The 12,303-nt window shown below is 46.6% G+C and overlaps 1 protein-coding gene across 1 annotated transcript in view; it reads right to left on the bottom strand.

Annotated features, from left to right (window-relative positions):
- COL11A1 (collagen type XI alpha 1 chain) overlaps positions 1-12,303 on the bottom strand; it is a 440,246-nt gene that overhangs the window by 133,874 nt on the left and 294,069 nt on the right. The window contains exons 19-20 of the mRNA XM_056844241.1: positions 10,032-10,139; positions 7,344-7,397 (exon numbers count right to left, since the gene is read on the bottom strand). Of these exons, the coding sequence (XP_056700219.1) occupies positions 7,344-7,397; positions 10,032-10,139 (162 nt within the window). The remainder of the gene's footprint in view (positions 1-7,343; positions 7,398-10,031; positions 10,140-12,303) is intronic.

Below are 12,303 nucleotides of genomic sequence, written 5' to 3'. Positions count from 1 at the left end.
CTGACCCAAAGTTGCTCGACAAGCTTGCACGACAGATTGGGGATTAGAACCTGGGTCTACTATATCCTAGTCTGACATTCTAACCAATGCACTGGCTTTCAAACATGCATACTGGACACCAGTTGTGGGAGCAAGCTGTTGGGGGAGAAAGGGCTGCAGGGGGGGGGGGATGGACAGAGAATGATTTTCTCCAGGGATTTTTTATCCCAGTCCTCCTATATCTTCAGAAGCTTCTTGACAGACAGACATATAATAAGTGTAGTTGTACCCAGCATGTAAAAACAGTGACAGGAAAGCTGCACCTGTTATTTCTCTGTCTGTCTTGAAGGTTTCAATATCACAGGGATCCCACAAAACCAAACTGCAGATGCCTCCAACGTTTTCAAATGTTGTTAGAAGCACGCCACAGCTGATAACTGTTCAATAAAAAGCCACCACTTAACTATGACTCTGTTTTGATAACAGGCATCAAACCTCAGATGATTATATGGGACATATAATGGGTGGCCAAGCATTGGGTCCACCAAAAATCTTACCACTTCTGAGAATCTGCATTTTGCCTACAGCTTTGCCACCGGAACATTGCAATGGGCTATGTGGCAGGTCCCAATGGTCAATATCCTCTTACGCTTTCCATCCATTATTGCTACTAGTATGATAAGCCAAAAATGTTGTTGCCATAATTTGGACAAGGTAGAGATGAGATCTGCTGCAGTCCACAGCACCAACAATGTTTGGGAAGCCCACGATGGCCTGGAAGACAGCACGAATGGGGGCCAGCTGCATCTCCTCGGTAATAAACTGGACAGGACGGCAAAGGTTGCTGAGCATGGCGTCCAGGAAGGCGTGATGGCATCGGCATGCTGAGGAGGGCGAAACCTCGAGGATGTCAGCTATGACCCCCTGGAAGCTGCCACTGGCCAGAAATCTCAGGAACAGCAGCACTTTCTGGAGGATGGGAATGGGCCGGGGCCCTCTCAAAGTTCCCTGCAGGGAACAAAGCATCTCGATCATGGCCCTGTCGAGGTGAAATCTTTCTAGGCAGTTGGTGTCAGATAGATTGAGGGTGCCGATGCTCTCTCTGTACCTGTAGGCACGTCGCTGCTGCCGTCGATGCATAACCACCCAGACATACAGAGCCGGCATCCGGTAGAGGACTGTCAGCCGGCCCAGAAGTGGCCCCTGGTAGATGAGACACAAGTGGCGGCCTTCTGGAGCATTCTGCCTGTCTGCCATGGAGGCTCTCTGGCCTGACTGTGGAATGGCTGGCTGTCCACCTGGATACTAGACAGCCTGGAATGCCTTCCCAGGCAATGGCTGCCGCCCTCGGCCATCTCCCCCAAACTCCACATCTCCACACCACCAAGGTCATCCGGCCTTATCACAAAAGACTCCCCCTCCCCACTCCCTTCTTCCCAAGGCACCCAGGGAACATGGCGGAGGGCGCTAAGCATTCCTGCACTCCCTCGTGCCAGCCCAACTAGACAGACAATGAGAAGCAGCTTCTCTTCAAGATAGTGGCGGACAACCCATCAGTCGTCCTCCTCCTGGATTGGCACATACCCTCACAGGTGCGGTGCCACGAGTTCTGGGAGGATGTGGCCCAACGGGTGTCGGCCCTCAGCCATGGGAGCAGGATGGGCCCCAGCAACGAGGCTGGTGTGGCTCCCGAGCCTGAGCTGCCTGCTGGATGTTCACACGACCTCCCCGTTGAGATGGATCATGCCCCGCAGAGTGGCTCCCTCGAGAACCAGGAGCCTGGCCCAGATGGAGGCCAGCCGCCCCGTGACTGAGAGCAAAGGTCTGGGGCGGAGGTGGAGGTTGGGAGGAACCTTTTGGTACGTCATGGAGGTGACAGCATCCCCCCTCTCTTTGCAGGTGCACACACCTCACCTGGCAACACTGGGGCCATTGTCATGCAGCTAAGCCCCGAGGAGGCGGCCCAGGAGGCCCCGGCTTACTCCGATCATGTGACTCGGGTCTCGTGCCCTGCGGGGGGAGGGGACTAGTCACAAGCCGATACCTTGGGCCCGTCTTCTGCAGAGGAGCATCCTGCCAATGCCGTGTCCCCCCTCCCACCCCGCCAGGACCCTCCTGGAGATGCCCCAGGGGAGAGAGCTGCCACCTGGCCAGAGGAGGAGGAGGCGGACAGGCCGGCCCCTGGCCCATGCACCCACAGCCGTCCCAGCCCATCCCCCCACATTATCCTCCATGTGGGCTGCCATTGAGAGGGATCGCCTGGAGACCAGACGGGATAGGTGAGAGACTCACGAAAGGGCTGATCGCTGGATGGAGACTTTGGCTGGCGAAGTGAACACCTCCCGAGGCCTCCTGATGACGATGCTGGAGCTGACCCGCTCCATGTCTGAGCAGCAGGATGGGTTCCTGCAAACCCTTCTGCATGCTCGGCGCCGCCACCACCACCTGCCTGGGCTGGCTGAGCCACCCCCGGGGCGCGAGTGGCCCGCACCCCCGCTACCCACAGTCGAGCCAGAGTATGTGCCCCCACACGCTGAGGGCGCACATAGGCCGCTGACCTCTGGTAGCCTGAGGGCTGTGGCTCCCACCAATCCCTCGAAGTTCAATCGTAGCCCAGAATATACTGTCTCTAACAAGCTCAGGGTGTGTGCGGCAGCCCATGAAGGTGGCGTCGGTGACTCCTCGGCAGTCCTTTCTGAGGCAGTCAAGCGTGCCATCACCCTTCTCCCGGCCCCTCTGGGAGCTCTCCCGTCCTCCTGCTCCTGCCCTGCTCTGCCCACCTCCCTCGCGGTCCCCACCCTTTGCCCTGCATTCCTGCCCTAGGTGGCCTGTCTCCTCTCGCGGCCTGGCCCTCCCATCCCCATTCCATGGCCCATCTCCCCGCAGTGAGATCCCTCCCCCGGAAGTTGCCCTGCAAACTTGGCCAGCCCTGGCTGGCCTCAGGCTGCGCCGCAACGTCCCTGTGCCGTGGCATCCCTGCGCTGCTGCACCACTCCTTGGCCTCTTGCTGCTTTTGCAATGTTTGCCTTTTACTTGGCTGCGCACGCCACGGCGAAATCCCTTTGGAGGCCTCCCGGCTGCGCCATTGCTGTATCCCGGCCGGCGGCTGCGGCCCGCTTGCGGCCTCAGGAATGGGCTGTGTTTGTAGATATCGAAGCCATTAAACAATTGCAAAATGGTTCCCACCCCCAAATGGAGAGAAAAAAGTGCAAACAAGAATAAATAAAATGTCTCATTAAAAGTTATAAAAAGTTGGTGAGGAAATGGCCACTGTCTGTGTGGAACCTTTTGTAGCACCATGTGACCACAGACCTCCCCACCCAAAGTGTGTCTTTTTGTGTCTATACACCAGCCCTCCTAATCACTAGGCCAGAAAAGCTCTGTTGGGGAAGTACTGTAGGCTCTTTCTGGCAGAGTGCTTATACAGCTATGTAAGTAGTATATAGCAGAGAGCTGTGGCTGGGGAGGGGCTGTGGGCTCAGTGCTAGAGCATCTGTTTTGCATGCAGTTGGTCTTAGCTTCAATCTCTTGGCATTTCCAGTAAAAACGAACAGGCAGTAGGTGATGTGAAAGACGTCTACCTGAACATTAGGGTATCCAGCTCTGGACTGGGAATTACCTGGAGATTTTGGGGGTGGAGCCTGAGAAGGGCGGGATTTGGAGAGGGGGGACTTCAATGCCATAGAGTCCAAAGCGGCCATTTTTTCCAGGGGAACTGATCTCTATCACCTGAAGATCAGCTGTAATAGCGAGAGATCTCCAGCCACCACCTGGAAGTTGGCAACCCTACTGACCATGGATTGCTGCCAGTCAAAGTAAACATTGGTCTAACTCAATCAATGGTCTGACTCAGCATAAGGAAGCTTCATGTGTTCACATGTATACATTGTGTGTGGGTGGGGGAACAGGTTGTTAGCTGTATTCTAAGACATTATCCAGGCAGTCTTTCCTTTGCCACATGTGTGGGGAAATTATATTGTGATTGCTGAGTGGAGATGCTCCAGGACAGGGGTCGCAAAAGTGCGGCTCCCGAGCCGCATGCGGCTCTTTGAGCCCTTGAGTGCAGCTCTTTCCATGTTCAGGCCCGGCTGAGTAGCGAAAGGGGCGGGGGGCGGGAGAGAGTCTGCGTAGGAGGCTCTTGAGTTACGTAGGAGCGACCACGTGCTGCTGCTGCTGGTGGGCCTGCTGTGGGGAGAAGTCTGCGCAGGAGGCACTCGAATTACAAAGGAGCGACCACGTGCTGCTGCTGCTGGCTGGCCTGCTGTGGGGATTGGGGGTTTCTTAAGCAGCGGAGGGAGCAGCCGCTGTTTTGATATTTGCACGGTAAGTCCACCCGCTGCCTCTTGGCTTCTGCTGTTGGCTCCTCGAGTCCCTCTTCAGAAAGGCTCGAGAGAAATTCTCATTGCTTTGGACGCGCTTCGCCCGGACGAGGAAGCCCCGCGCAGCGCCTTTCTTGCTTGAGGCCGCCCGCAGCCCGGAGGGGAGGGGGAGGCAGAGAACGAGCTGCCCCGGCGGCCGCCACCTCCCCCCTCCCTGCCGCGCAGGCCTCTCTTTCGGTACGGCCGCTCTCGCCCCCAGGGCTGCAGAGCAGGCCCAAGCCCGTGCTCAGGCCGCCCCTGGGAGGGGGGAGGGGGCTGGCGCTGTGGCATCAAGGGAGGGAGGGAGGAAGGGGCAGTTGGGGGACTCTCCTTTCTTCCCCCCCCCCGTCGAAGCCGCCTGGCGCGCGGCCCTGCCTGCCTGCCCCCCAGCTGGGGGGGGGGGCTCCTCCAGCCAAGCCACCTTGCCCGGGCACCCGCCTGCCTGCCCTGAATCTGGAGCCCGTCGGTCCCAGAATGGTGGGGGGGGTGAGCACCTGCCCCTCCCTCTGGCCAGGAGGGAACTGGCATGTCCATGGCGGGGTGGGGGAAGGAAGGATGGACTGTGCATCTCAGACCGGGGACCTGCTGGCCTCTTCCTCAGTGCCTGGGATCCCTGGACATCTGGACCCTCGCTGGGTGATGGTGGTGGGGGGGAGAAAACAGTGGGCCTTTTTGTCTGGCAATTGTTAGCCCTCCCCTGGCCTATTACTACAGGTTTCCCCTCTTCCTGCTACTTTGTGCCTCTTTCAAAAGGAACGGGGGGGGGTTACACTCTCCCCACAGCCATTCACTACCCCACTTTGCAGTAGGTGCTCTACTGGTTTCCACTTCTGCTAAATTTTAATTAAAGTTTATTAAGTTAATTAACAGTATACCTACCTATATAGTTTGAGTTTAAAAAATTTGGCTCTCAAAAGAAATCTCAATCGTTGTACTGTTGATATTTGGCTCTCTTGACTAATGAGTTTGGCGACCCCTGCTCTACGAGTGTCAATGTTGCTCTATTAGCTTTCATTTCTACTGCAGTTCCTATGCTTTTAATTTTGATGATAGGGAAGCATAGGACTACTATGTTATATTAGCACTGCTCTGGCATCATGGCTACCTGATATAGTGGGACCAGAGGAATAAGATGCCATACATAAAATATGGCCATATCAAGCCCTTGATGACATGAAGCCCTGCAGCTGTCAACATGCATACTTTAATGCTGGTGGTTAGTTAAAACTCTTGCAAATATTAAGCTTGCAAACTATTGCAGTTTTAACGAATGAAGATTTAGCTTAATAAAATTCATACTGACATCTCTATTGGAAAAAAAAAGAAATGCACAGATTTGCTTTGAAGTATACATCCTTTTTTGTTCACACTTCTGAACAATGTAAGATCTCTTTGATCTTAAGACATTTCCAAAGAGGTTTCTAAAGCAATGACAGACAAAAAAGAAGACTGAAATCTCAGGTGTTCAAGTTAAAAGGCAGATGCATGAAAGACCTACTTCTGAAGATGAATATTCTTGATGGATACTTTTCTTAGCAATAAACAGTATATCCCATTAGCAGAGTCTTTATTGAAAAAACAGAGATCACCTAGGTGAAATTTAAAAACTAGATGCAAAATAAATGTTGACCCCAGCATTAAAAAGGAAGAAAAAAAGGACTACCAGTATTCTGTTCAAAATATTGTTATAGGATAAACTGACAATGATATCTTATACCATACAAATTAGAATACATATGCATGTGTACGCACACATGCACATATAAAGACAATAATTAAACAGCTGACATGAATCCCAGCAATAGGGTATGGTTTCCCTAATGTTGGGATAATGAAGCTATAATGATGTCTCCATCTAAATCCAAATTAACAAATTGGGAGTCAGTGTAGGCAACTCTTGTTTCCTTACTACATCTCCTCTTTTCTTTGGAGTAAATCTCCCCATCTGGTCCTCAGATCACTGGCACTAGTACTCCTGTCAATGTTAACCAATGCTCCCTTAACTAAGGATCTGATACCCACTTCACACCATGAGAGTCAATCCTTGTATGCATTCCAATGGGATTGTACAGTAAAATTTCCCAGAAGACTGTACCCAGAGTCAAACGGCAACATACCCTTTGGTCTAATAACACAAGATCATATCATACCAGAGCTGAATATGAAGTGGAAACACGTACACATGGGGAAAGCATGATTATCTTTACCTTTAAAGATGGTTATCTTTAAAGATAATTGCCACATTTCAAAACATTATTTGATATTGCTATTAAGCTCTGAGGCTCTTGTTAGATTTTGCTTATAGGGACTGCCCTGGAAAGGTTAAATAGATAGCCAATTGTGATGTTAAGTTTCTCACATGCACATTTTTGGAACAATTTCCAAAAGTAATCATAGAAGGACAAATTGTCAGCAGAAGTTCTAATGAGCCCACATGTTTTTCTAGCATGGAACACTGAATAAGGCAAACATAAGCAGACAATATGCATGTAAAATGTAGATCAATATGAATAAACCTTATCTACCATATATTTCAAATTTCACATTTAAAAATATTCATGGCAAGAATGAAAAATTAACAAATGGCCTATGCCAGTGAACCAGAAAAGGGTCTCCAAGAAGAGAGGAGGGTAACTGAAAGGGCCTCTGGAACAGGCCATGTCATACAATTTTGTTTTCACATGATGCTTGGATTGGATCTGGGTGGTGTTTCGTGGAGACAGACTACACATTCACCTGGAGATCTGCGACTTTCAGCAGCCCTGAGCCAGAATACCTTAATATGGAATGGCAAACTTAGTATATTACAAGATGCAGTATATTACAAGCATATTCCAGATGTAGAAACTGTTCTAATAGTCATCTGAATACTGTGTGAGCAAGTGATTTTATAAGTAAAGTGATGTTATAAGTAATGTTATAAGTAAATATTTAGAACTATTATTATATTTATAACTATTATTTCTTAGCCTAGCTACTCTTCAGTGCTGTACAGTTCTCATTTACCTTTGGTCCTTGCCTTCCTGGGTATCCTGGCAATCCTGGAACACCAAGTTTACCCTGCAATTGAAAAAATATATTAATTCATCTTTCAGTTGTTTCCTAACAGCTAAGTTATACTTTTCCTGATATACTTTTTTACCCTCCCCATTTAAAAGTTACATGTAGGATTCAATTCAGCTCTTGATGTGACTGAATGGATTTCTTTATAATTTTTATCTTTCTGCCGTTCCTACAGCTGAGGTAGCAGAAAGTGGCTTTATAAATGTAGAGCCTGGCTCTGCCAGCCTACTAAAGTAAAAAGTATAAAGAAAAACACACAGAGAACACTTCTTTGGGTAATATCCTTTCATCTAACTCTTCTTCTTGAATCGTCTAAAACAGGTTGTTTCTACCACAAAGCTAACTATTAAAGGTGTCATTTTATAAAAGTGAAGAAATATAAGCTATCAAAGCCAATAAGGCTGAAGACAGACAAGAGTTCATTAAAAAGCTTAGAGAGTAATCACTGTCTATGTTGTGCATATATTCCACTTTTTTCCATGAAGCCTTTGACCCATCCTCTTAGGCTACCATCTCATACTGAAACCAAGCTTAAGAACACATAGCTCAATGAAAATATATCCTTCCCCTGTTTATCCCCATTTCTGCTTCCTTCTCCCACATGTGTTGTCTCCCTTGTCTCACATTGTAATTGCAAGTAATGGGTGTGATAGGCAATCTCCAGTCCCTTTTAATCCTGATTTTTGGGTATGCAGAGCAGCTAAGAGCCAGTCAGGACCAATGGAATGCTAGAGGAGCCAAATGAGATGGAGAAAAGTGGTAAAACCATCAGTTTGAATCAGACAGGGTCTTAGCCTCCAGAGAGGAAGACTGGAGGGATCCTTTCTCAGCAGACTTACAGCCCATTCCAAAGGAGGAGAGGTGAGCCAGTGGCTGGAAGAAGCACAGCCGCACTGCCTCCAAAGGAGGATTCCCCCCCCCCACACTGAAGCTGACACTTTGCCATTACCTGCGAGCCCCATGGAAGGGGGTTTAGGAAGCAGCCTAAAGGTAGCTCTGCCCCTGGAACACCCGAGAATGCTCACTGGGAGGTGTGCCAGGGCCACGCTGCCGCAGGGAGTCCCAACGCCAGCATCCGTGCCATGGGAACCAGCGTAAGCAGCCCGGATGCCGGTGCGGGCCCTTGCATGCCTCCTGTGGACTTTCGCCCTCCCAGCTCAGGAATGGGGCAATTGTTTACACTGCATGCATACAGTGAAGTGCCAGTCACCAGCTTAAGTTGCAGGGGCCCCTTTATACTTTTTACTGATTAGATAAGGAACATGACATGCCTTTCTATAAATAGGGTGGAGAACTTCATTTTGTTTTCTCAAGGTTGTATTAAAATCAAACCTTCAGGAAAAAAGCAGTACTTAAAATGTAACCGGGACTAATAAAAACGCAATCTGACCCAGAGAAAATATCCTGAAGGTCACAAAATGAAATTCCACACAGTTACACAAAGTTATGCCCATTTCAGGATCTGCTCCAACAGTATTTAAAGAATGACATTTGGAGCAAGTGTTGATATGAAACAAGCAAGATATGAAATGAACAACCTACATTTTAAACCACTATGTAAACACATGTAAAACCTCACATTGTTATCACTACATCTACAAAGTTCATTGCTTCTCTCAAAGCCTCTAGCTTTTCTAGACATGGGGTTTCCCCAAGAATTTCTATCTGAACTGGCTGTAGCAGAAAGTCTAAAGAGTTAAAACATGAAAGATTAAAATATGGAAGACTTTAAAAAATTACGGCTGCGAATGCTGCAAAAGAAAATGTCACATTTTATGGGGGCTGGTATGGTGCTTTTACAGATGGGGTGACCCTTCTGAAATCGCTTTTCAGAAGGGCTTACATTTGCATATCTTATGAGAGCAAAGCACTTTCCGGTATGATTTCTTTTATTCTTGTAATGCTATTCAAATTAAAAAAGTGGGGCTAGAACCAAAGGTACATCCGTGCCCTCCTTCCTGGATAGGATGTTGTACATCTTGTGCTAAAGTACAACTAAATCTTTTTTTTAAAAAAGCACCCCCCATTTGTGCAAGTGCTGTTGATGCAAGCATTTTTGGAAAGCACCAGCAGCTGCTTTCCATCTGCCAGTTCTTTGGATCTAGCCAGGGGAAGTTAAAATGGCCCAGGAACAAGCCAAGCTGAGTTGCCTCCTCCTGTAATGCAAGTGGCACTTTAAATGCAGCCACAGCTGGTGGTCTTGGCTCTCCTTATTCCTGTCTGCTGATGACCCTCCAGGACAGTATCTCTTTGGGAGCTTTCCCTGTAAATCAAATAGTCAGTCCACCCCTGAATCCACCCCTGTTTTTGTTACTATATTTCCATGTTTTCAGCCTAAAAAAGGACAATAGAAATTTAGTTAAAGTTTGGGAGAAAAATAACAGCAATATATTCTTATTTTAATGGAACTAAAATTCAACTGAAATTGAGTTAATTTAATTCTAATTATCCTTCCACCCTTCCATGATGATAACGTTGGCTTTCTTGGTTCCTGATGTTGTTAACAGCTGGCAAGATGTCTTCCAAGATTGTAGGGATTATTAATTCACTGGTTCCAATGTTGCAAATGTGAAAGAGCTCTGTGCTGTGAGTGACATGATTCTATAATAATGTCCCATTAGCACTACTAACCTTTTCCCCAGCTGCACCAGGCCCACCTGAGTCTCCTGTTGGGCCTGCACGGCCTTTGGGACCCTCAGGACCATCTTCTCCTCGAGGACCAAGGGGACCAACTTCACCCTATCCACATATGTGCAGAAAAGAATTAAAATGGGAGGTCAGAAAGTCATTGTAGTAGCCAAGATGATCATGGCCTTGACAACCAATGCAGAGTTGCTGAATCCTTTCCACACATGTGGAAAAGAAATGTCTGGAAAAAATAAACAAACTGCACACACACACACACAAAAACCTCCCATAAGTGGAAGCCCTATCTCCAATGCACACACTTCTACATTAGCAGTAATGATGTAAGAAACACAGAGAATCCTCACCATGCGGAAGCAGCCCAAGTTACAGAGGTGTAAATTCTAGCTTAGCGGTGGCCATTTTAGGATGGACTTTAGGATTGCCCTGTTATATCAATTCAAGACTAATATCTTGGCATGAATAATATTTGCATGCACCATTTTATTCAGCTTCATTTTATTATATTATGTGATAAATGGTTTCCAGCATTCCAATATACAGGTATTTAATTAATCCTACCTACCCATTTTTATTTAATTCAAACCAAATTGAAAGAAATTTGACTGAAAACTCTGCTCCATTTTTAAACTCTGCTACAGAACCCCCTACAAAAGATTTTAGGAAAATGTTTTAAATTTGGTTTCCTCAATGACAGAGGAATTGACTGTCATTTATGATTGCTTATACAGTGCTCTATGTAATGTTAAAAATGGGTACTATGAGGATTTTATAAATCAATCAATCTTGGATGGGTAACAGCAGATATGTCTGTACCAAAAGCCCCAAAGAAGACCAGGAGCCCCAAAAAAGATATTAATCCACAAAAGAAAGATGAGAAAGAAATTTGCAACTAATTGAGAAAAGAACTGCAAAGAGGCTCCAAATCACCATTTGAGATTTAGTGAAGGGACACATTTTAAGTGTGGCTAAATGGCCAGTTTTATTTAAGTTTTTATTTTGTTATATTCCCCCCTCCTCAAACTTTAAAAAAATTACTACAAAATACCCAAGTGCTGTGTGTGAGAGAGAGAGAGAGATTAAAGATTAAAGGGAGAAATATTCAATAACAACCCTAAAAGGAACAAGTATTATAAGAACATTTTTTGCGGTTAATTTTGTACAACTCAGAGTTCAAGCCTAAGCACATCTACTCAGAAGTAAGTCTCATGTTATTTAATAGGGCTTACACCTAGGAAAGTGTCCTCAGGGTTGCAGTCTTTATACCATTATCAATGTTTTCATCTCAGGTCAACCTACAATGTTTAAAGGAAAGCAATTTGTGCCTTTGGCACATATGGCTATACTAGCAATAGGACCATTTAACTGTATACACGTGATTCAGTGTTACAAACCTACTGACTCTTCCATAAATTGTCAAATTGAAATTCTTCAGGAAGTTTAACACCCCCCATCTCTAATGATCTGATAAGGAGCTGGGAATCCTCAGTCACTGCAGGTGTTAACTACTTCGCAAAACTGGGGAGATTAAATTTATCACCAATTACTGCTATTGTGGTCTCTGCATTTATAATAATTATATTTTATGTAATTAGGTATCATATATTGCTGCATTTCATGGTTGGTGACCCTCCTTACAAATGTTCCCATATCCCTGTGTGTATACATATATATCCTAATGAGGACCAACTACACACACCTGATGAGGTGGACTCTTGTTGACCCCCCCCCCCCCCGCCAAATACAGTGGTTTGTGAGATTAATTGATCATAAAAATTCACTGTGGGCCATTTTCTCTTAGGAGAGGCAAGTTGGATCATACTTGGGAATATACCTTGGAGGGGGGGTGTCACATTATTTGACACATTACAGTATCAACTTTCTGTATCTTTTAATTGTTAATATGATTTTCAAGAAAATTCACAGGATGATAGAATAATTGTTACTTTCTTTTGCTAATGTGACGATGACTAACAATAACTAGAATGTGAGTGGCATATAACAAAGCCTCCTGGTGGTTGTGGAGCACTTCTTCATGGTCTGCCCTGTCAGTGAAGGCCAAATCACTCTCTGTCAAGGTCACGAATTCCCTCAGACAGTGTTCTCAAGCAGAACACTTTGCTTTTTCCCATTATGTCCACCCACACGTACAAGAAAAAGAAGGGCATTAGGGATACCACTAAGCTGCCTTGTAAGCTCCTCAGAACTTCACAAGCCACTATACTTATGGGAAAAAATTAACAAGAGTGTTGTGGCA

The sequence above is a fragment of the Euleptes europaea genome, chromosome 2 (genome assembly GCF_029931775.1).
Source record: "Euleptes europaea isolate rEulEur1 chromosome 2, rEulEur1.hap1, whole genome shotgun sequence".
NCBI classification, from domain to species: Eukaryota; Metazoa; Chordata; class Lepidosauria; order Squamata; family Sphaerodactylidae; genus Euleptes; species Euleptes europaea.
This window is presented reverse-complemented; position numbering and strand designations above follow the sequence as displayed.